At 41.8% G+C, this 25533-nt stretch overlaps 1 protein-coding gene and 1 long non-coding RNA gene across 3 annotated transcripts in view; both read right to left on the reverse strand.

Moving 5' to 3' along the window:
• Positions 1–3392: 3392 nt before the first annotated feature.
• Positions 3393–11210, reverse strand: LOC138987633 (uncharacterized). Its single transcript, XR_011464023.1, has 3 exons — positions 9215–11210; positions 7027–7213; positions 3393–6890 (listed from the first exon to the last, which is right to left on the reverse strand). It is a non-coding gene; the product is annotated as an uncharacterized lncRNA (long non-coding RNA).
• Positions 11211–20457: 9247 nt separating this feature from the next.
• ARMC10 (armadillo repeat containing 10) overlaps positions 20458–25533 on the reverse strand; it is a 123625-nt gene continuing 118549 nt past the window's right edge. The window contains exons 8-9 of one of the 2 annotated variants that reach the window (XM_070369663.1): positions 23431–23561; positions 20458–20538 (exon numbers count right to left, since the gene is read on the reverse strand). In XM_070369663.1, the coding sequence (XP_070225764.1) occupies positions 20473–20538; positions 23431–23561 (197 nt within the window). In that variant the 3' untranslated portion in view covers positions 20458–20472. Of the gene's footprint in view, positions 20539–23004; positions 23062–23430; positions 23562–25533 lie in introns of those variants that run through there. The other variant, XM_070369664.1, reaches the window with a different exon arrangement.

The raw sequence follows: 25533 nt of genomic DNA on the forward strand, positions 1-25533 counted from the left end.
TTAGATTTCCAGGGAGGGGCTCACCTGGTGTCTAGTGGTTGGGAATCTGCCTCCCAATACAGGGGTCAAGGTTTCAATCCCTGTTTCAGGAAGTTCCCACAGGCCACAGAGCAACTAAGCCCCCTGCGCCACAGCTACTGAGCCAGTGCTCTAAAGCCCAGGAGCCACAATTACTGAGCCCCTGCACTGCAAGTACTGAAGCCCACTGCACTTAACAGCCCATGCTCTGCAACAAGAGAAGCTACTGCACTGAGAAGCCCACACACCCCAACGAAGAGTAGACCCCGCTTTCTGTAATTAGAGAAAGCCAGCACATAGCAAGGAAGACGCAGCACAACCAAAAATAAATAAGTAAAACTTTAGGCTTCCAGGGAGAGAAGCTAGTCAAGTCAGTTTGGTTTTCTATCTACCTGGATCTTTTGTATGCATCCCTCTCTTCTTAACCCTGGCTGATTTCACCATGTTTGTATAGAGATAGCTGTAGTAGTAGTATTGTTAGTCACTCTGTCGTGTCTGACTCTGTGACCTCGTGGACTGTACCCACCAGGCTCCTCTATCCATGGAATTCTTCAGGCAAGAATACTGGAGTGGGTTGCCATTGCCTTCTCCGGAAACCACCAGAGGAACTTTCAAAAGCACAGAGATCTGGGTCCCACCCATCTTCACCATCTGGTCCTAACCCCACCTTCGCCCAGATTCTCCCCCTGCCCTCATTCTGTTGCTGTCACTCCCTTCCGGACTCCTGGGAGTGCTCTCTCAATGAATCACTTGCACAGGCATCCCCACTTCAGGCTCTACTTCTAGAGAACTTGCCCTAAGATGCCCACAGTAGAAGTGACATTCCTCATTTTTGTCTCATGTCCACCTTCTTTTCCTTCACTGCACTTTTCACAAATATCAATTTTATGTTTGTTTGTGGGTTAATTCATTGTACCTGTTTCCCTATTAGCCCTGTCCTCTGTGAGAGTGAGGACCATGCCTGTTTTACCCCAAAAAGTTGCACCATGTCTAGTCCCGTGGGGGAGCTCATAAGTTGTTGAACAGATAAATGAATTTGTGATTTTGGTGTCTGTCTTCAAGATGAGTGTAGCTGGTAATGGATAAAATGCATACATGGTATCTTGGACTATGACTTGGAAGTTGTATGGGGCTCCTTTATGTGTCTCTAAATGGAAGCACTTAGAAAACTAAACTTCGCTAATTTACATTCTTTGCTCAGGAGGAGGAGGGTGGAGGGGTAGAAAATAGAATGGCAGGTGGTGGTGTTTCTTTATCTACATTAGAGAGGTGAGAAAACTGAGGTTCAAGGGGATTAGGCCACTTGCCAAGGCACAAAGTGAATGAAAGTCTGAACTCTGAATCTAATTTCAGGCTTTCTGACTCTAAAACCCATGCTTTCCTCCTCCAAGGGTTTCTTTCTCTTTCAGCCTACTAGCTTATTTAATTAAATTATCTTGGACCAAATATAAGTAGAGGTTTAAATATATGAACTTTGAGTTAATGTTAAAACTGGATATAAATCTTAAAATCCTCTTATGAACTGCCATTAGTCAATCTATAATAATGTACTGAACATCTATAATATGTTAAACATTGATCTCATCATGATTAAAAAGGGAAATTAATCGGAGATGATTTTTAAAATTAAAGTACAATTGATTTACAATATTGTGCTAGTTTCAGGCATACAGAAAAGTGATTCAGTTTATATATATATATACACATACACATATATATGTATATAATTTCAGATCCTTTTCCATTCTAGGTTATTACAAGATATTGAATATAGTTCCCTGTCCTATATAGTAAATCCTTGTTGTTTATCTATTTTATATATAGTGGTGTGTATCTGTGAATCCCATTCTAATTATCCTGTCCCCTTTCTCTTTGGGAACCATAAATTTGTTTTCTATGTCTGTGTGTCTGTTTCTGTTTTGTATTCATTTGTATTACTTTTTAGATTCCATATATAGGTGATATATTTGTCTTTCTCTGCTTTGCTTAGTATGATATTCTCCAGATCCATCCATATTGTGCAAATGGCAATATTTCATTCTTTTTTATGACTGAGTAATATTATATTGTGTATATATATATATATATACACACCACACCTTCTTTGTAAGTAGAGATGATTTTGATTTTGAATTTGCTGCTGGCCCAGTTGTTCCAAGGTCACCTGATGGAATTAAATGTACCTGTGTTTCAAGGACTGGAACAGTAGCCTAGCCTCTGTATCTTCAGTTTCATCTCCCTCAAAGCCATGCTTAACCCCAGAGTGTTTTTTTAAATTGAATTATAGTTGATTTACAGTGTTGTGACAACCTCTGCTGTACAGCAAAGTGAGTCAGTTATACACACATGCATATTCTTTTTTTTAATAGTCTTTTCCATTATAGTTCATACCAGGAGACTGGATATAGTTGCTTGTGCCATACAGTAAGAGTTTGTTGTTTATCCAGACTGAATATAATGGTTAGCATCCACCTACCCCATACTCCCAGTCTATGCCTTTGCCCCTCCCCCTCCCCCTTGGCAACCACAAGTCTGATCTCTACGTCTGAGGCTCTTTCTGTCTTGTAGATGGGTTCGTTAGTGCCATATTTTAGATTCTATATATCTCTGTCTCACTTCACTTAGTATGATCATCTCCAGGTCCATCTGTGTTGCTGCAGATGACTTCATTTTGTTCTTTTTAATGGCTGAGTAGTATTCCATTGTGTGCAGAATACATCATTTCTATCCATCCATTTATCTATCGGTCAAGCTTTAGGTAGCTTCCTTGTTTTGGCTATTATGAATAGCGCTGCTATGAACATTGGGGAACATATATATACACTCTATATTCTTTTTTTCTCCTTTCTCCCTTCCTTTTTAAAATACATATGGCAGCATATTATATACAACATTCAACTCCTGTTTTTTTATTAAACAATATATCTCAGATCACTGTATAGCACTGTATCAAGATCTTAAATGTTTAAATATCTTTTAATATACAGTTTTAAACATACAATTTTAAATTATAAATATACAATTACATAGGATTCTAGTGAATTGATGTGTCATCATTTAACCAATCCCCAGTGATGGATTTATTTGTTCAGTCGCTAAGTCATGTCTGACTCTCATAACTCTCTCCTCCTCTCTCGCTATTATAAAACAGTGCTGCAGTAGATGACTACAAATACACATCATATTATGTTGAAATTATCTCCCTATGGTCTGTCTTGACTTAGGCTCTAAGTTCCTCTGAGGCAGGAAATGATGCTTTATGCATCTCCAAATTTACCTGCTTCTAGCAGGGCTTGGCATGTGTTAGGTGTGTAGTTAAAGTTGGCTGGACTGAAGTTATTATGTAAGGAATAAGCCAATCTCCACATGCTTTGCTGCCTGTCCAGGTCTGGGAATCACTGGACCTGCGGGCCCCAAAGGGTCTGTTGGGTTATCCTCTACCCTTCTCCCTCATCCATCTGACCCTCTCTACCCTGATCTCTGTACCCAGGTGGGAGCTGAGCTACATCACCATCCAGGCTCCCCACCTCTGGCTTCCCCTAGGGTTCATCCAGTAGGAGGCACTGCCAAGGGATGGGGAGTGGGAGATGGAAGTTCTTCTCCCTGATGCTTCCCTGCCTCAGAGTTCAGTTCCAGCAGTGGTTCTGTCTTCCTCTGTGTAGGACTACAGATTCCTCCCTTCACAGCTCCAGCACTCACAACACTGTCTTCTGCCCTTGCCCTTCACGCCCCAAGTGTAGTACCAAGCCCACTGTTAGTCCTGGGTGGTTGTGATCTCCGGTGCCCGCAGCCTGCAGAAGCTTGAAGCAGGATTTCAGTTCCCAGCCAGAGATTGAAGTCAGGCTACAGCAGTTAGAATGCTGAATCCTAACCACTAGACCACCAGGGACCAGTGGCCAGTGACAAGGCCCCTTGCCCTTAGCCTTTGTAGAAATTAATTCCCTCAAAGACAGAAAAGAGTGAGACAAGTAAAGTGTTTATTAGGAGAGAAAAGAGTATGTGTGAATAGGCACACATGGGCAGGCTCAGAGAGAGCCACATCCCTGTGGTAGTTTGAATCACTCTTATGGGGCATTTCTTCCAGGCTTCCTGTGGCCAGTTTCCTTGCTTTGCCTGGTTCTGAGTCCATATTCGCTTTATCTCGGGGTCCTCCCCGGTGTCCGCACACTTCTCTTAGCCAAGATGTATTCTGGTGAAGAGGCCTATGGGTAGGTTGACATCATTTACTATGAGGGGTCACCGCCTCCCTTTTAACTCTGAGGAGCATTTCTGCACATGTGAGGTTGGAAAGGTCTCCTTGACCTTGAGAATGATAAACATGTGGTCTCTTACCTGGGCAGGGCTCAACTCCTCCTCGTCTTCATCTTGGAGTATCTCTCCACAAGGGACAAGCTCCAGCTGTTCAGCCCTGGGCCCATCTATCTCCTGCCTCAGTCCTTCATCCTTTTTTGGATCCCTTAACCCTGCCCATGTCCCTGTAAATCATCTTGCCACTAAATTATCTTCACTTAAACCCTTTGCATAGAATCCTGTTTTCTGCCAGGACTTTCCCTGATTTAAGGTCTCTTCTGAATCTGAGCTTCTACCATTCTAAGCCTTGATAGAGAGTTTCCCAACTCATTTTTGAGATATAACAAAATCTGGCTAAACAGGCAGTTAAACCATAACTGATTGCCCTAAGATTTATAACAATAGTAACAAAGTAGTGTTGAGAAAATCGAGCACCTAAACCCCTGCTCCCTCGTCCTACTGTGACTGCTTTGCCAGCATCAGCATTTGTCATTCAGCCAGGAAGGCTTAATAAAAAATAAGCACAGAATTCAGAGTATTTCAAAGACTTCTGCCTAGCAGCTCTTTTCACTCATTGAAGCAGCAGATAGGAACTGAAAAAATAAAGCAAGCAAATAAGACCAGAAAATTTTTATGTGAATTAAGCAGTATGCTGCTTTATATATTTCTTATAATGTACATAGTGCTCACACAGCATGAGCATTTCCTGAATAGCTGTTCATTAGTGGGCTGTGAATTACACTTTTTTTTTTTTATATCTATAGGTTGTTCTCCAACCAATTAAGTTGAAAATAGGGTTTTTCCCCCAGATTAATAGCTGAGCAATAGCCTGGAGAGTCTTCAGGGCATTGAGATTGATTCTTTGTACTTTTGAATTGTTAAGGAAATCTGGCTTAAAGTAAAACATAATGGCTGCAGATTGCAATGTTCCTCATTAGCAAAGCTCAGGCTTTTGAAAGGAGTGATTTAGGATTTTCCTTCAGGGAGGATCAGGCTGCAATACCTACACACAGTTTTTGCTTCTAGACGTTAGTTACCAAAAACTTTAGGAGACACACAAAATGTAGATCTGTCACTTTGTCTCAAATCAGGGTGCTTCTAAGATAGCAGACTTTTCAGGCATGAATGATTCATGAAATCATTTCTCCACCTTAAAAATAAAATGATGAGGGGAATGACAAACAAAATGATTCATTTATTTACAGCATGTAAATGGAAGTTTCTTTGGGAAAATATATGCTATATTATGCACATGTATATAGATACATACATATATAGGAAACTGAGTCCTCCTAAAATCAAGTTCCCATGCTGAGTTTATGATTAACTTCTCTATCTAAAACTTTATTCCCTTTCTTGTCCTGCCAGTTATTATTATTGTATATAAAAGTGATATTAGTGTATACGCAACTAATAATTACTCAGTTTATATGGGAGTTAAGTTTCCCATGAAAAGTTTCTCTTCAGTCCTTAAAACAACCAGGTGGTCAGCTGATATGATCACCTTATGGATGAGGAAACTGGAGATCTGAGAAGCTAAGATGACACAGCTTTGAAGAACTAGAAGAGAGATGCTAAAAACAACCTAGAACTCTGACCAAATTCTGTGCTTCATGGCTTCTGTTGTTCTAAGGCTTTACTTTTACGAGATGTCTCAGAAATTTCTCAGAACAACCTCAGCCTTGAATTTTATGGTACTGAAGACATGAGTTCATTTAATATTGATGGAATAAAATTCATTATTTTAAGGTAAGACAAAAATTTAAACATAAAATTTTTCTCTGCCCATTTGGACCTCCTCCCACCCCTCTGGATGTGCATTGTACATCTGCATTATGCATTAACGAGACCTCCCCAAGGGCAGAAATACCAGCTCAACCATGAAGTTCAATTTTTCTTCTGGTGCCAGTCATGTAACTCCTTAGAAGATAGTATTACTTACTTATAACCTTATTAATGTTACTAGCTACATTATTTGTATTCTGCCTATTTTACAATATTGTTGTTTCTTGCATTACCAAATGTATGACTGACTCTCTTTATTAAAAATAATGACTATGTGATTTGAAACAATTAACCAAATATATAATTCTATAGGATCAATAATTGTAATAGTGCAACTCTAGATATGGGAAAAACAACAAGAAGGAACCATTTCCTGGACCATGACAGACTAGTAAGACAGGTGGGCTTTTGGCTACTGTTAACAAGGCCTAGGCCAATAATAGCATATTGAGTAGCCTGTCAATGAAATCCTTGCCTGATCTGAGAATGAGTGTTTCTAGTACCATGGGACACATTGATCATAAAATGACTCTAAAATTTAGCAAAAATAAGACTAAAAAGAGGGCTCTGTAAAATAAAGAACATAGCCCACCATCCAGTTCTACAAAGATAAAGTCATTAGCTGCTGTAGTTGCTGCTGCTGCTGCTGCTAAGTCACTTCAGTCGTGTCCGACTCTTCGCGACCCCATGGACTGCAGCCCACCAGGCTCCTCCGTCCATGGGATCTCCGGGCAAGAGTACTGGAGTGGAGTGCCATCGTCTTCTCTGGCTGCTGTAGTTGCTGATCTGCAATATGCCTTGAAAGGAATTCAGGGCAAAGATCAGGATGAAGCATTGTGGACTCTGGGGAAACTGGCAGATTAGACCTCAAATACTTAAATATTTTCAGGAGAAAATTTTAAGAACCCAGTTTCTTGCATTTTCCCATCCTACCTCTTTGAAACAGTCTTCAGAGCTTTCTAGAAGACTATCTCCTGGTTTATAATTCAGGTTGACTTGAATAAAAATATCTGTTTCTTTGTCAGATTGACTATTAATTTTTTGGTCAACAATATAATGAAGAAAAACTTGTTCAGGGAGATTTGCCATAAGATATCCTTCCTGTTCTCCTTTAGAAGATCTATAGAAAAATGGAGATAAAAAAAAAAATGGAGATAGTCTTTACTAGCATAGCAAAATTTAGTGGGGCCTGGCATACTGGTCCTCATACAAAACAATTTTATCGTTTGAATCACTAACACCATTTTCAATAAATTCTAACGATCTTTATTAACTAGTACATTACACACTTACTACCTTCCACCCTTGAGTTGTTTTAATAATCTCCACAAGAATCCTTTGAGAAAGTTATCACTGGCCTTGTTGGAGAGATGAATGCAAACCAATGCACCGACCAGGTTAAAAAAAAAAGATCATCTTTCTGGGTAAGTCCCCAAAGTGAGGATCTGCAGAACAGAGCTTTGGAAGTCAGGGGAAATTGCAAGATAGCAAGCAGTCAGAACTTCAGAGGAAAGAACTGGAATAGATTTTCTTAGAATATTGGTTAGAACCAGCACCAAAGTATCCCAATGGTCAAATAGTTTTCTGTGACCTAATTGTACTGTCTGAATTCAAGTGGACTTCATGAATTCAACCCATCAGCAAGTCCATTAGATCATAGCCATTGTGGATTTGGCTTTAAAACCCTGTATCAAGTCCATTCCTCAAGGCTGCATCTCACAGAGATGAATCCTTCCCTGTTGCATCAGTTGTTTGTTCCCATGTGGTGCTAGTGGTAAAGAATCAGCCTGCCAATGCAGGAGACTCAGGAGACGTGGGTTTGATTCCTGGATCTGGAGGATCCCTTGGAGTAGGAAATGGCACCCCACTTCAGTATTCTTGCCTGAAACATTTCACTGGCAGAGGAGCCCAGTGGGCTGTAGTCCATGGTATTAAAAACCAAAGACATCACTTTGCTGACAAAGGTCCATGTAAGTCAAAGCTGTGATTTTTTTCCAGTAATCATGTACAGATGTAAGAGTTGGACCATAAAAAAGGCTAAGTGCCAAAGAATTGATGCTTTTGAATTGTGGTTCTGGAGAAGATTCTTAAGAACCCCTTGGACTGCAAGGAGATCAAACCAGTCAGTCCTAAAGGAAATCAACCCTGAATATTCATTGGAAGGATTGATGCTGAAGCTGATGCTCCAGTACTTTGGCCATCTGATGTGAAGAGCCAACTCAGTCAAAAAGAACCTGATGCTGGGAAAGATTGAAGGCAAAAAGAGAAGAGGACGACAGAGGATGAGATGGTTATATAACATCACCGACTCTATGGACATGAATTTGAGCAAACTCCAGGAGATAGTGAAAGACAGGGAAGCCTGGTGTGCTGCAGTCCATGAGGTCACAAAGAGTTGGACATGAGTTAGCGACTGAAAAACAAATTGGGACATTAAATTCAACTTAGTGTTCATTCTGTATCAGTCTGTTTTTTTCTTAATATTACATATATTAACTTATCTCAATTACACAGTAATTCATATAGCAACTTATTATAAAAATAGTAAATTTCTCAGTAAATATTTATTTAGTCATTCATTGACTAACTTTTTGGGTGCCTACTCTGCTCTGGGCACCATGCTAGGCTTTGGGGATCCATTGCTGACACGGAGCCTGTTCTCATGGAGTTCACACTCTCGTCAGCGAGACAGGTGTCAAATAAATGGTCAAATGCACCAGTGCAAAACTGGGATTGTGACATGCTAAGGAGAGGCGCACAATGCCGTGTACGTACTCAGTGGATGGGAACGTGTCCTATTCCGGGAAGTCAGGAAAGACTCCTATGAGAAAACTCCTTTGAGCTGAGGAAGGAGAAAATGTGTTGTGGATGGTGATGCAGGCAGAGGGCCCAGCGGGGACTGCTGGGAGGTGGAGGCGTAGGAGTCTTAGCACCTGTGGAAACCTGTGATACTTTAAGAGTGAGGTTTGCAGAGTCCGGTGAGACAGGTAAGGAGCTTGTCTTCATTCTAAGAGGTAGAAGGCCAAAATTTGTGTTTTACAAGGAAACTCTTGCTACTGTCTGTGAAAAATGGATCAAAGCATGCCAGAGAGGGTGCTGGTAGACCAGCAAAATAACTCACAATAGTCCATGGAAGAGTCATCTAGTCCAGAAGAGGCTAATTTTAAACTGTCGGTTCAGGAAGTTATATCTGAGCTGTCTTCCATCCCAGCTTGTTTAGGCACTGCTGTTTTTCTTTATTTTCCTCTTTATTCAGGCTTTTTCCCTTTAGTCACTGATGCTCAGTTTAGTTGATCAAATGCATTAAGAAATAAACGAATTGACAAAAGGTTAGTTTCTATGGCATCATTTTGCTTGTGAGAGAAAATGGCTAAGTTTGGAGCAGCGCCATATAAAAGAGCTATTAAATGTTACTGATGCATTGTTTAATATTGCTCTTGCTTCTTAAATCACAAAATGCATCTGGTGATATCTGAAATTTGTTTCTTGAAATGTAACATGTGAAAAGCAGTCCTGTGAGTCCACTGGGATTATGAGTAGCTTCTGCTTTCTTTGTGTAGTGTGTTGGGTAAGAACACACACTCCAGACAGGCTGCCTCATTTGAATCCACTTTTGCTTACTTCACCAGCTTACCTTACAGCACCGTTGGGAGAATTAAATAGGTTAAGCCACTTAGTACAGAAGCCGGCACGTAAGTGCTCTCAGGAAGTGGTCATTACTGTCATTATTTTTCCCCCAAGTGTTATTTCCTAATAAACACATATTATTATATGCAGAGCTATTTTTAAACATAATGATATGCTTTATTTTTATGATGATTTTCAAAATCAATAATATTAACTTTAGTAATTGTGGTAAATAGGCTCTTGGTGTGGGATTTTATGCGTTTTTTAAACTTTTTATTTTGTATTGAAGTATAGCTGATTAACAAACAATGTTGTGATAGTTTCTGGTGAATAACAGCGAAAGGACTCGGCCATACATATATGTGTATCCGTTCTCCTTCAATCTCCCCTCCCTTCCAAGCCAGCGCATAACATTGAGCAGAGTTCCATGTGCTATACAGTAGGTCCTTGTTGGTCATCCATTTTAAATATAGCTATGTGTCCAAGTTTATCCCAAACTCCCTAATTATCCCTTTCCACTCTTCTTCCCCCATGGCAACCGTAAGTTCATCCTGTAACTCTGTGAGTCAAACAGAGTTATTTTAAAACTGGCAAATATGATAGCATAAAAATGTTAGCAATGTTTATCTCTAGATGCTGTGGTGAATGGTGATTTTATCTGCTTTTTTTGTATTTCACTGTATTTTCTTAGTTTCTAAAGCGAGTATGCATTGTTTTGTCATCTAAAATGCTCTTTTTAATTGTCTTCTTTATAACTTAGATTAATGCCAACAGACAGATAGAAGCATTAGAGAAACAGTTCTTCAGAACAACACACTGTTGCTTGAGGTTTGTCCAGGTGCCTCATCAGGTTCAAGGTGATTGAGCCCAGTGACCTGCTGGTCCAAATTGGGCACACCTAGGAGACAGTGTTGGCAAAATAGTACCTGCTATGCTTGCTTCTTAATACTTTTAAGCTCCCAAATACAGTCAACAACCAACTGACAGCTGTGTTGTATAAGAATTGGTGATACTACAGCACTAATCTACTATCTACACTGAAGCTCAGTCCCAGTAAATATTAATGCTAGGAGCAGCTGAACTCTGCAGTTCTTTAATATATGAACATCAGATTAAAGCTCCAGAGATGCAGTGACCTGCCTGCATCCCCAGAGTACTTTAATCCTCATATTTGCAGTCTCCATGACCATTTTCAAGGTCAAAAGGTCAAGGACTTAACCAGATTTTATGCACCTCAGTGTGCCCCTCAGTATGATGGTTCTACTACCCTGATCTGTCTTCCAGTACGAATAGGCAGGAGACATAAACAGAATTCGGGAATTAGACCTCATAGCTGGGTTGGGACAGGTATTTAGAGAAAAGATACTAGGAGAAAGGTGTATTCCAGAAAGTGGGACACACTGCCCAAGCCAGGTGAGGGGGGATTTAGCTCCTAGTAACTGGAATCCCCCAACTGATGAGGGCCAAGGCCTGGAACGACAGAACAGGTAACACTTGGAACTCCAAGCAGTGGGATCAGGGAGGCTTGTTAGCTCGTGGTAGAACCATGTTATTGGACTGGCCTCATGAGCAGGAATCTTGTCCTTGATCCTCCTGGTGGAGGAAGGATTATGAGGGCTGGGAAGTTTGACAGGAGGGTCCCAAAGAGGGAGACTTGATAATGGATGGAGCACCAAGGCGCAGGCCCGTGGGAACATGGCAGGGGGCCAGATCTCAAAGCAAAAGCAGGAGGGCAAGAAAGTCAGCAGTGGAGATGGGTGGACATTGCAGTCAGGATTAGCCTGCACACGGGCCCAGAGCTGGGCCACCCTTGGTGGAGTGGAGGCTGGAGTGGGTGTGAGTGGTATCGCAGTATGGGGGAGCAGGAATGAAGCGGTCGGTGGACTAACCTGATATTAATAAAGATAGCAACTGCTCGATGAGCACCTACTGTGTGTCAGTCACTGTGCCAGGGCTTTGCATACATTCTTACTCAAAACACCCCCGTGAGGAAGGTGTAATTATCTCTGTTTGATAAATGAGGAAACTGGGGCTTAGAGGATGAGCAATAGCCCAAGGTCATAGAGTTACAAAAAAGCAATCCAAAATGTGTGTGACTTCTAATCCAGGATCTTTCTACTCCCGGAACACATTTACTCTTCACTGTATCTGAGCACAGGTGACTCCAGTTTTTCTGTTCTTGGGGGTAACATCATACTTGCAACCTATGATTTATGTTAAAACAGTAAAATTTCTATTCGTGGGAAAGTCAAGAGTGGAGCTGGTAGTCTCAATAACATATATTTGTATTTCCATATTTTAATAAGTGAACTCTGTCCTTAACTTTCAGAAAACATAAATATTCCTTGTAGTAGCTTGAGAATTTTTTTCTGGCCATTTTGCTAATTCTGGAAACCCTGAAAATAAAGATTAGCTGATAGCCATTGGAACCCTTTTTATACAAAACTAGAGAAGTTTTTTAAAGATTAGACACTGCAAGTTGAAGGAAATTGTCAATAGGAACAGGAATTCTGGCGGAAGAGTTTGAGGTCACGGGTTTTGGAAAGGACTTTTGAGTCCCAGTCCCCTACCCACTCTTCTGTAGCAAAACTAGCAGTATCACTGCCGTCTCCACTAATCAAACAGCACATAAATGAGAGCTGGCTGCATCTTTGTCTTTTACAATTCCAAATTCCAGTATTTCAGTTTAAAAATTGAATCATGACCTCACCATGACCATATTTTAGAGTCATTGGAGGAAAGCAAGCAAGGAGGGGTAAGAATGAGCCAGGTAGTAAGATTCTCAGGCACAAACCTGTGGTCCCACAAAACCAGACTTACTGACCCCACGCAATGAGGGAGACCATTAAAGACAGGGAGGAGGAAAGCATTTTGTAAAGCTTAGGTTCCTTCTGAAGGATTCCGAGAAGGGCATAAGGGAAACAGGCACAGCTCCTGTACTGAATGCTGTTTCTGCTGTGGGCTTAAGAGAAGCGGGTACTGCCAGGAATGGAGGGTGGTTAGCAACTAGGAATCCCCAGTAAGAGATGAGAATAATAAGATGGGTTGAGGCATCCTTGAAAGGAAAGAAGCAGTCATTCAAAGAGAAGGGTTGTGGCATTTTACAGACTGGGGAGAACAATGGTTTCTGTTAACTCTGCAGCTGGCTCTCTGTTCCTCCTCCCCGGCTGATTGACAGCAGGGCTGCTTTTTTTTTTCTTTTTCAGTCCAAGATGTATTTTTTCATCTTTTTGTTCCAAATAGGATTTTCCTCTTTCAAAAGGGTGGAGGGAGAACAGGGGGAGGAAAGTTGATTGATCCCCTTGCTCTTCCAGCTGACCTTCCTGCACTGTGATCTGGACCTTTCGGATTTTTCTATTATCACTGACGGCTGGGGCCTTCAGCCTCTCTCTATGAAGCTATGTTCGTATCATAACCTGGATGAAACACTGAAAAACATGCTTATAAGATTCTAAGTGACAGAAATTTCTGGATGAATGGACTGAGCAACACAATACGCTAAGTGCCCTCCAGGCCCAAACACCTTGAGTAAGGCATCTCCAGGCAGTATCTGTGAGTTACCATGTTCTGCTCTTTGTTTAAACCAGATCATGCTCCCTACCCTCAACACACACTCCATATTTAAAACTCCTAAGTGGCTCCTAAATGATCTGGCCTCTATCTGCCTTTCTGATTTTATCTTCTCCATCTCTTCCCCTTTCTCCCAGTAGTCCAACTACATTGGCCTTCTTTCTGCTGCTCCTGAACACTAACCTCATTCCAGTACTCAAGCCTTTGCTAGACTTAGCTGGAATGTGTGGTAATATGCTTACAGAGATTTTTTTTTTTTTTTAACAGAGATTTTGGACAAGAGTAACTCCTCATCATTTAAGTCTCAGCTTAAATTTCATCTTTTCAAAGATACCTTTCCAGTCACTTCTGTCTAATCCCTCCCCCCAGCCCTGTCTCTCTCATTACCTCTTTAAATATATGAATGTATATAGCAAAAGAGAAACAGGCTCACAGGTATAGAAAATAAACTAGGAGATACCAGTGGGGAGAGGGGAGGGGCAAGCTAGGGGTACGGGATTGATACAAACCACTATGTATCAACCAGATATAACAAGGACATATTTTACAGCACAGGAAATTATAGCCATTATTTGGTAATAACTTTTAATGGAGTATAATCTATAAAAAATACTGAATCACTATGCTGTATACCTGAAACTAATATACTATTATAAATTAACTGTTTTTTTTTTTTTCCCTAAGAATTGAAATGGAGAGAAGAACTCTCCAAAGACACAACTCTCCAACTCTTATGGGTCTTGCTTCCATGTCTTATTAGCCTTGTGCCTTCAGAAAAGTTAATTAGCCTCTAAAACTCTCAGCTCCCTCCTCTAAAAAATAAAGAGTAAAATAATGCTTAGTGCCTGAGTTTGTTATGAGGACTAAAAGCTTTGTAAAGCCCTTAGCATAGTGTCTGGTATGTGGAAAATGTACAGTAAGTGGTGCCCCAAAATAATAAGCTGAATCTCAAATGTTAAAACTCTAAACCGACACAAGAATATGGAATAATACAGCAAAGGAACATACAGAGATGACTACATCATAAAGAGAAATGCATGATCAGAGACAAACAGTAAATTACTATCAGTCTATATATTGTGAAAATACGACACAGGTTTTCTAAAGTATGGAAATGATAACCTCATTTCCACTTTAAGGAGGTTTTCTGAGTAGATTTGTCGTTTTTACTTTGTTTCAAGAAAACGGAAGGCATATCCAGATCACTCAAGGAGCAGGGGGAGGGTATTTCTGATGCCTAAGAAAGAACCCTGAATGTAGACAGTTTTATGAGTGTTACTCAGAATGGTCTGTAAGGACAGAGTTGTTAACTAAGCTACCATAAAATTCTAGAATTGTGGCCTCTGCCTAGTGGCACACAAGGATGCAAAGCTGACAAATCACGTGTGGCTGCCTGCCATCCACCTCAGTTAAGAGGCTAATCAGCAGATTGCTGTGTGAGGCAGCTCATACTGTTGCTGCTGCTGCTGCTGCTGCTGCTGCTGCTGCTAACTCCACTTAAAACTGGCTTTGAAGCAAGGTCAAGAGAAATGCTAGATTGCATGTACAATGAGTATCTGAGGACGGCCTTGAATTAAATCATCACACACATCAGCCTCATTTTTTTCTCCAGGGCTCTGGAAGTCTTGCAGAAACATAAATTTCCTGTCCTCTTGTACTTCCCTTCCATCCCCCCTCCAATTCCCACTCCTGCCCAGCCCCACGTGGATTCTTCAGAATTCAGTAAATCATAATCTATTTATTCAGTCCACAGACACAATAGAAGTGTCTGTTGTGTGCCAAGCACAGTAGTAGGTGCTAGAGGTATAAATATGAATCAAAGCAGAGTATCTGCATGTGAGTAGCCCACATCCTGGTTTGGGGAAACAGAAATGGAAACAAACTGTCACACTATAATTTGCTCCCTGCTTTAATAGTTCTCTGACAGCATGAAGGTGTATGTCAAAGCTGTATATTGTCACCCTGCATATTTAACTTAAATGCACAGTACATCATGTGAAATGCTGGGCTAGATGAAGCACAAACTGGAATCAAGATTGCCAAAAGAAATATCAATAACCTCAGGTACGCAGATGACACCACCCTTATGTCAGAAAGCAAAGAAGAACTAAAGAGCTTTTTGATGGAAGTGAAAGAGGAGAGTGAAAAAGCTGGCTTAAAACTCAGCATTCAAAAAACAAAGATCATGGCATCTGGTCCCATCACTTCATGACAAATAAATGGGGAAACAATAGAAACAGTGACAGACTTTATTTTGGGGGGACTGCAGATAGTGATTGCAGCCATGAAATTAAAAGATGCTTGCTCCTTGGAAGAAAAGCTATGACCAACCTAGACAGCATATTAAAAGCAGAAACATTACTTTGCCAACAAAGGTCCATCTAGCCAAAGCTATGGTTTTTCCAGTAGTCATGATGTGAGAGAAAAGCTGAGCACTGAAGAATTGATGCTTTTGAACTGTGGTGTTGGAGAAGACTCTTGAGAGTCCCTTGGACTGCAAGGAGATCCAACCAGTCCATCCTAAAGGAGATCAGTCCTGAATATTCATTGGAAGGACTGATGTTGAGCCTGAAACTCCAATACTTTGGCCACCTGGTGTGAAGAACTGACTCATTGGAAAAGACCCTGATGCTGGGAAAGACTGAAGGCAGGAGGAGAAGGGGATGACAGAGGATGAAATGGTTGGATGGCATCACTGACTTGATGGACATGAGTTTGAGTAAGCTCCGGGAGTTGGTGCAGTCCATAGGGTCGCAAAGACTCAGATATGATTGAGCAACTGAAATGAACTGAACTGAACTGACGGCATGAAGGTAGAGTTGGCCATTCTGCTTTGAGAAGGTGGGAAAGCTCCTCAAAGATGGTGATTCTTGATTTGAGTGTTGCGAGATGATCCTGAGTGCTTAAGGGTGAAGCCAGGGAAGATCATTCTAAGCAGAAGAAGCAGCGTGTACACAAGTGCAGATAAGTGTGTGGTTGACATGCAGGCTCTTGGTGGACAGGGGAGGCCGAAAAGGTTAGCTGAAGAGTGACTGTCACAACAGGAACATGTGAATGTGAAATTCAAAGTTAAACCATGTTTTGCTTCAGCTCTGAATTTTGGAATTAGAAGGGATCTTAGGGATTATGTAAATTAACCTCATAGAGGCTCAGGGTACTTAATGACTTAATGGTACTTAATGACACAGTAGGACCAGAAGCAATCTGCTGGGAGGAGAAAATATTTTCCCCTTCCCCTCTTAATTCTTTTGGCTGGTTGAATAATTAAAATGACATAAGACAGACAAACAGCTGAAAAAAATTTAATTACGAATGTACTGTGCTTAGCTGCTCAGTCATGTCTGACTCTTTGCAACCCCATGGACTATAGCCAGGCTCCTCTGTCCATGGGGATTCTCCAGGCAAGAATACTGGAGTGAGTTGCCATTTCCTTCACCAGGGATCTTCCCAACCCAGGAATTGAACCTAGGTCTTCTGCATTGCAGATGGATTCTTTACCATCTGAACCGCAGAGAAGCCCATGATGTACAGGGAATCCAAATAAATACAGGAGATTCCAGAGAGTAAAATGAGGTCATCCTACACCAAGGAGATGAGAGTAGAAGTCTGGGACTTGAAAAATAAGTAAATTCGTAGGAAGAATGAAGAGAGCAGAGGTTTAGTAAATACATATTTGCTGGGACAAACAAACAATGGGACACAGAGGAGAATTTTAACAGGCTTTTCTAGGTTCCTTCCCGTCTACCACACCTAGTTCATATTATACTATAGATCAGCGGTCCCCAAACTTTTTGGCACTGGGGAATGGTTTTGTGCAAGACAACTTTTCCTCGGACTGGGAAAGGGTGGGTGGTTTTGGGATGATTCAAGAGCATTATATTTATTGTGCACTTTAATTTAATGCTGCTGCTGATTTGAAAGGAGGTACTGGTTCTTAGCTCAGAGGTTGGAGACGCCTGCTATAGATAACTCTGGTGATAGTTCATTTTTCTGGAATAGGCCTTCTGTCTAAATTCTTTTAGGCAGGTAAAGTGAGAGTTGATAAGAAAAACTTCCCAAGCCTTGCGTTTCTTGCTCATGTCAAGAAACACATTTTAGGTTTGTCAATTCTGCTTCCTTACCGATCTCTCCCACCCAAGGTCTGCTCCTTTCTCTGAATCCTGCAACCATGACTCCTGGCATCAACCTGGAATACTGGTCCTACAAAGCCTGGAAATTGGGTCTCTCAGAGCTCAACTTGGAAGTCAAAGTATAGAGTTTAGACGTATGTGCCCATTCATTAACTATGCTAATTGACAAATATTTTATATACATTGTTATCACACTTCAAAGACTGTTTAGAGGAGAATATATTGGTTTCCCATTGCTACTGTAACAAAGTACCATAAATTTGGTGGTTTATACATGTTTATGTATCTTCTTACAGTTCTGAAGCCAAAAGCCATAGTCGTTTTCACTGGGCTAAAGTCATGGTGTCAGCAAGGCTGGTTTCTTCCAGAGGCTGCCCACCTTCCTTGGCGGTGGCTGCATCACACGGGTCCCCACTGCTGGCACCACAGGGCTGCTTCTCTTTGACCTGCTCGCTGCCTCCTTCTAAGGTCCCTTGTGATTACACGTAGGGTCCACGAGGATAATCCAGGCTGATCTCCCCGTCTTAAGATCCTTAATCACATGTGTAAATCTTTTTGCCACATAAGGTAATATTCACAGGCTCTGGGGCTTACGGGGTGAATATTTTCAGGGGAAGAGAGGATTCTTTAGTGTAACACAGGGAGCCATATTCTTTGTTCTTGAATTGGAAGCAGTTGACACACAGCTGTTGTTGGCTGAGGACTTGGGAATTTGGGGAGGAGGACTGGACAAGAAACCCTCACTAGTCCTCAATCTCTGAAAAATCAGGTAACCCGAGGTGTTTGTTGGGAAGAAGGCAAGAAATCTTTTCTCTCTCTGCCATAATAAATGTCATCCAAGTTGAATTAACATTGTATTGTTTCTTTGGGCAGCGAACTGAATATAAAAAGAAGTTATATTAATACAACAAGTCAATAGGGAAGTGTCTATTTTAAGGTCCAGCCATCATAAGATAAAATGTTTAGTTAGCTAGAGTGAAGAGGATAAATAAGATTTAATGTCTTCAACATTAGCAGTCAGTTTTTGCTGTTTAGAGTTTGAAAAGTATCTGATTCTTTATTCTAAATTCCAATCTTTGGTTTTAACTGTGTAATTCAGCTGCATGGAAACCCAAAATAATGTTAGCAGAAAAGCATGAGAACAAAGAAGGCTGATTTTTTCTCAGGCAGTGTGCCCAGATGAAGACTTCCCTCACATCATATTCTTTCAACCACTTAGGTGTAGGAGGAGTCCTCTCTCATTGGAGATAATCAAAGTGGGTCTTCCCATATTCTTCTGGTTATTTTGTCAGTGGATTCAACCTGACAAGCTAATAACATAAGGATCAAACACTAAAGTGTATAGTCAACATGAGCAGTGTTTTAAGTTAAAACTTATGTTTTAAAAGTTAAATGAAAACTAAAATCAAATAGAAAAGTCTAAAAAAACCCTTGAAGTCTAATAATTTTTCTTAATCACAAAATACATATGTATTGGTTACTTTGTTTCCTCTTTCACTGTTGATGGTTTTATATATTTATATATATATATATATATAAAGTTTCATGATTGAAAAATAGCCTAACACAGAAGTCAGCAACCTTTTTTGGTAAAAGGTTAGATATTTTAGGCTTTGTGGGTCATGTCTCTGTGGCAACTACCCACTTCCGCCCTTGTATTGCAAAAAAGTAGTCAGATGATATATAAATGAATTAATATGACTTTATATAAATAAAACTTTTATGGACCCTGAAATTTGATTTTTACAGAATTTTCAGGTATCATAAAGTATTATTTTTTGAATTTCCTCTCAATCATGCATGTAAAACTGTAAAAAAAAAATCATTCTTAGCTCACAGGCCATATAAAAACTATAAAACTGAAGAAAACTGAAGAAAAGGATGACATTGGACTGGCAGTGATTTCTTAGATATGACATTAAAAGCACAGGTAATAAAAGTAAGAATAGACAAATGGGACTATACCAAACTTAAACTTTTGTGCATCAAGGACACAATTAATAAAGTGAAAAGAACCTATGGAATAGAAGAAAACATTTGCAAAAAATATTTCTGACAAGCGGTTAATATCCAGAGTATATAAAGAATTCTACAACTCAACAACAGAAATCACTCAATTTAAAAATGGGCAAAGGAGTTCAAATGGAAATTTCTCCAAGATGGTATATATTAATAAACGGCCAACAAATGTACAAAAAGATGTTCAACATCCCTAATCATCAGAGAAATGCAGATCAAAATCACAACAAAATATCACCTCATACCCTACTATCAATAAAACGTGGCTACTATCAATAAAACAGAAATGACAAGTGATGAAGATATGGAGATATTGAAACACTTGTGTACTATTGGTGGAACTGTAAAATGATGTAGTCACTATGGAAAGTATAAAAAAGTTAATAAACCTCAATTAAATAGAGTTGGGAGACCAGAAGGGGAAGCTGTCACACCGTACGATGATAGCAGAGCCCAATGGAAAGGAGAAAGACTCTTCTTTCCTGGCAAGGATTCAGCCAATGGGAAGTCATGAACTCTTTGTTTCCTGAGCCCTCCCAACTCCCTTTCCTCCTCCATGAAAGGATGCTCCTTCCATTGCTCTCTTGGGACTTGCACATGGCTCACCATGGTTGCAGACCTTGGATTGCAATTCTCTGCTGACCCCAAATAAACCCATCTTTTCTGGAGAAATATCTGACAGTCTTATCTGTAGGGGCAGCCCAAATGTCCATTGATGGATGAATGGATAAATAAAATATGGCAAATACATACAATGGAATACTATTCAGCCTTAAAAAGGAAGAAAACCTTGTCACATGCTATAACATGGCTGAACCTTGAGAAAATCACACTAAGAGAAGACATGGGACTTCCCTGGAGGTCCAGTGTTGACACTTAGCCTTCCAGTGCAGGGGTTGGGGATTCAATACCCACGTGCCTCATGGCCAAAAACCAAAACATAAAACAAATAATATTGTAACAAATTCAATAGACTTAAAAAAAAAAAAAGAAGGCAGTCATAAAGAGACAAATATTGGATAATTCTATTTGTTTATGTGTTGCTGAAGGGAGCATGGATGATTCCATTTGGATGAGGTTTTTGAATAGTCAAATCCACCTAAACAGAAAATAGAATGGTGGTTACCAAGGCCTGGGAGTTGGGAGGGAAAGAGAGTATTGTTTAATGAGTATAGAATTTTAGATTTGCACAATGAAAACATCCTAGAGATCTGTTTGCCATCAATGTGAACATACTTAATGCTACTGAACTATACCTTTAAGAATTTCCACCTTAACCATTTTAGTTATGTGTTTTTTACTGCAATACAAAAAATGAAAAAGTATTACTATAATGTAAAATTTGAGGATTTTATATTCTGAGAACTAGTTTGAATCAGAACCAAAACAAACTAGGGGGCAGGTTAGATCTGGTCCTCAGGTCAACTTTGGTTGATCATTGGCTTAATGCAATCCAACTTACCCTGTAATCAGCATGCAGTCTTCACATATTTAACCCGCCCCCCACAATCTTTTTTATTAGAGTCATTGAATGTTACAACTGTAAGTGGCCATAGAGACTTGGTCATTTTGGAGGGTAGGAGTGGGGGCCTGGTGATGTGTATTTTCCAAGGTCAAAGAGGTAGTTAATGGCAGATTTAGACGTTAGCTGCCTCATTGCTATTTGGAGTTATCTATAACAAAGGTCCATCTAGTCAAGGCTATGGTTTTTCCAGTAGTCATGTATGGATGTGAGAGTTGGACTGTGAAGAAAGCTGAGCATCAAAGAATTGATGCTTTTGAACTATGGTGTTGGAGAAGACTCTTGAGAGTCCCTTGGACTGCAAGGAGGTCCAACCAGTCCATTCTGAGGGAGATCAGTCCTGGACGTTCTTTGAAAGGAATGATGCTAAAGCTGAAACTCCAGTACTTTGGCCACCTCATGGGAAGAGTTGACTCATTGGAAAAGACTCTGATGCTGGGAGGGATTGGGGGCAGGAGGAGAAGGGGATGGCAGAGGATGAGATGGCTGGATGGCATCACCGACTCGATGGACATGAGTTTGAGTGAACTCCGGGAGTTGGTGATGGACAGGGAGGCCTGGTGTGCTGCAATTCATAGGGTTGCAAAGAGTCAGACACGACTGAGCGACTGAACTGAACTGAAGTGATAGATTCTTAATGTTCATGTAAACAACTTTTGATTTAACGGGAGGTGAATGCAGTAGTTAATTCCACAGGTGCTGCTATAAATACACATTGAATTAAACTCCCCTAGTAAGTTACACGACTGAGTGACTTCACTTTCACTTTTCACCTTCATGCATTGGAGAAGGAAATGGCAACCCACTCCAGTGTTCTTGCCTGGAGAATCCCAGGGACGAGGCAGGCCGGTGGGCTGCCGTCTTCACCTTCATGCATTGCAGCAGCACCAGCAGCAGTAAGTAGTCAGGGAGAAGGCAATGGCACCCCACTCCAGTACTCTGGCCTGGAAAATCCCATGGACAAGGAGCCTGGGAGGCTGCAGTCCACCGGGTTTCAAAGAGTCAGACACGACTGAGTGACTTCACTTTCACTTTTCCCTTTCACACATTGGAGAAGGAAATGGCGGCCCACTCCAGTGTTCTTGCCTAGAGAATCCCAGGGACGGGGGAGCCTGGTGGGCTGCCGTCTATGGGGTCGCACAGAGTCGGACACGACTGAAGCGACTTAGCAGCAGCAGCAGCAGCAGCATAAGTGACTTAGCAGCAGCAGCAGTAAGTAGTCACGTGGTGCTCTAGTCCTCTGTGCCTTTAGGCTTGGAGTTGGGAAAAGAAAGGACAATACTGATTGCAGAACTCACTTTACAGATGAGCTATTGTGCTAAAATTGGTTTATATGTGGTTTTATAGAAGTTATTTAAGTAGAGCCTAAGATTTTGTGAAGTATTTAAAATAAGCTCATTTAATACTAGTCTCCAGAAATGTTACCTTGGCCCACCTAACTACTTAAGGGATCTGTGTAAATTTGCTCCTCTTCTTTACAGCATTAATTAACATTTAAAAAAGAAGTAATGTTTTTAAAAATTCAACAGTAAATTTTAAAGATCTTATAGGCTTTATTCAGTGATTCATGAATTTGGCAGCATCCCATCTCATAGATAGAAAGAAGCTCCCAGGCATTGTACAAAATTAAAGAACTTTACAGGCAGAAGGGAGTGGGACCTGGAAGTCATACTAGCAGAAAGTGAATTGGTTGTGACAAGGTCACTTTCCTTTAGGGGATGATGTGGGTCTGGGTGTGTCGTGTCATGACATAGATATATCAGGCTGATTATCTCACTAGTGCTGACCAGGTGATTCCTTGATTGACTGGTTTAAGATTCCAGTTCCGGGAGAGGCTGACATTATAAGTCTCCATTTGGTGATGTGGAGCTAAGCATTAATTGACTCCATTTTAGGCCTGTTGTCTTATTTTTAACAGTGACAACTTAAAAGACAAACCATTATATGCCAAATGCCTGACTTTCTAGGGGTCACCAAAGAGCGAAGGACATAGAAAACCCAATTCAGCAGGTCAGGATCTAAAATTAAACCATGAGTGAAATGCAAGAGGCACAGCATTCATTCTGCTCTGTACTGTGAAGCAGGACAAGGTAGTTTTGCCTGGAATGATAAAAATTGGTATACTAAACAGCTTTTCATTGTCAAGAAAAATTAAGCTTTAGAAGTGTTAGGGGAAGCACACTGACTGAAACCGCCCACCCTGGCCAGGCACCATAGTAACTATTTGCATGACTTGTTTTACAACAGGAGGTCCTGGTAAGGAACAGGGAACTAATAAGCCACCACCAACCAGAAGGGTTCGGTGTCTGACCACCTCCCAAAATCCTTCTGTCTGGCATCCATGTTGGCTGAACAAGGCATGCACCACCAGAAGGACTCTGAGTCAGAATGACTGGCTAAAGACAACCTGGAAATTAATCCCATCACCATAAAACCCGAAAGCAGAGCAGTTCTCCTGGGTTCCCTTACCTTGTTGCTCTCTGCTCGGGTGCCTTCTTCCAATAAAGTTTCTTTGTCAGCACATGTCTCCTCTGACAGTTCTTTTCTGAGTGTTAGACAAGAGCCCGCTCTTGGGGCCCTGGGTGAGGGGGCCCACCTTTCTACAACAGAAGTTGAGTAGAAATGACAACACAATCCATAAAGTTTATGTGATATTCCAGAGTTTAGAAAGCATAAACATTAATGCAGTGCATGAGCGTAGGCAATATCTTAGATTAGGGGGAAAAAAGGCTTAAAAGACCTTCTTGGGACAATCACATAACTTGAAAATGGACTGGATGTTAAATACCATCAGGGAATTGTTGTCTTAGATGTGGTACTGGTATTGTGATTTCTGAGGCGAATGTTCTTATTTTTTTAGAAGACACAGGCTGAAGTATTTAGGGATGATTGATTTTGATACCTGCAATTTATTCAGACAGTATAACAAAAAGGTATCTCTATTTTCTGTATATTTGAACATCATCATAAAGAATTGGGGTGAGGGGAGCAGAGGACATTTTTCAAAAGTTCCTCTGCTAAGGGCACTGTGAGGACCTCCTGAGCTATCAGTAGCTTCAATTTATAGTTTGGTTTTGTAGCGCTGTTTCTTTTCCCTGCTGCAGCGAGGAACACTGTGACCCAGGAACAAGCAGCTCTTAATCACCCTTAAGTCAATAAGATTCAGCTGCAAGCTCCCCGAGGAGGTAAAAGTCCACACCTGATATAATCTGCTTTACATTCCTACGCTATTACACTTGGCACGTTCACCTTCAAATTGCAAAGTAATTTGTTTTGCATTTTCCCGCAGTTGTATCTGCATTCGGAGGCCCAGGCTGAAGGCATTTCTTTCTGGCCCGTGAACACCCAACCACTCATTGTTGAATTCTATTTGCATCTGTCTATACTTTAAAACACTTTAAAAAACAATGAATTGCATCCTGCAACTCAAAAATGAAAACTTGGGGAAAAGCTAAGAATAGTAATCTGGTGGTATTTGGTCATCACTGTAAGTTTCTTGCTACCTAAGCTTCCCTGGTGGCTCAGACAAAGCGTCTGCCTGCAATGAGGGAGACCCGGGTTCGATTCCTGGGTCGGGAAGATCCCCTGGAGAAGGAAATGGCAATCCACTCCAGCACTCTTGCCTGGAAAATCCTGGAAAATCCCATGGGGAGGAGCCTGATAGGCTACAGTCAATGGGGTCGCAAAGAGTCGGACACGGGTAAGCGACTTCACTTTCACTTTCACTGGCCTACTAGGATAGCGCAGGCTAAGAACCGCCACCACGCTTCCATTTAATTTTAGCAATGGGCGGCTGATCCGGGAGCTGTTCAAGCTATCTGCAAGTTAGCGTCTGGTCTAGGACAAGATAGCCTGCATAGTGTCAGAAGGGCTTGTGCGGAGGGCGAGTGGGGCAAGGACAGGGGCCGGGCCGGGAGGGGCGTAGCGGGCCGCGACACCTCCTTTACCAACACGGCCTCGCCGGCGGGGTCCGGCCATCTTGGTAAAGGCCAGAGCACCGGCCAGCCCGGGGCTGCCAGGTTCCCTGGCGGGGCTGCCAGATTCGAAGGTCACAATGAGTGAGTGATCTGGCGACGTGGAGCGGAACCTAGCTCGGCCAGGGTCCCGCGCGGCCTCGGGCCGCCGGGTGGGCTGCGGCGCCTGCTCGGCCCTGGGATGGTGAGGCGGCGAGCGCTGAGGCGCTGCCTGCAGCTGCTGGCGCCCTTGGCGGAGCCGGCGCGGCGGGGCCGGGGGCGGAGGAACTCGGGCGCCGGCCTCCGTGGCCCCTCCCGCTGCGCTGGGGCGCTGTGGCCAGTAGCCGAGGAGCTGCAGCAGCAGAAGCGGCGGCGCGCGCGCCCGACCGCCCCCCGCGCCTGGTGAGCCCACGCCCCGCGCCCGCCTCCCTCCCCCGCGCTTCGCTCAGTTCCACTGCGCGATTCGGCTGGCTTCCTCTAGGTCTCTGGGAGGAGCGGTCCTCACGCCCCGGCCTGGGGCTGCTTGGCCTCTTCGGCGGAGCAGAGCGGGCTGTGGGTGGATTCCTGCTCCCGAGCCCTGCCTCATTTCGGAGATGCTGCGCTTTTGAATGGTAGGGCT

Source organism: Bos mutus, chromosome 4 (assembly GCF_027580195.1).
Source record: "Bos mutus isolate GX-2022 chromosome 4, NWIPB_WYAK_1.1, whole genome shotgun sequence".
Lineage (NCBI taxonomy): Eukaryota > Metazoa > Chordata > Mammalia > Artiodactyla > Bovidae > Bos > Bos mutus.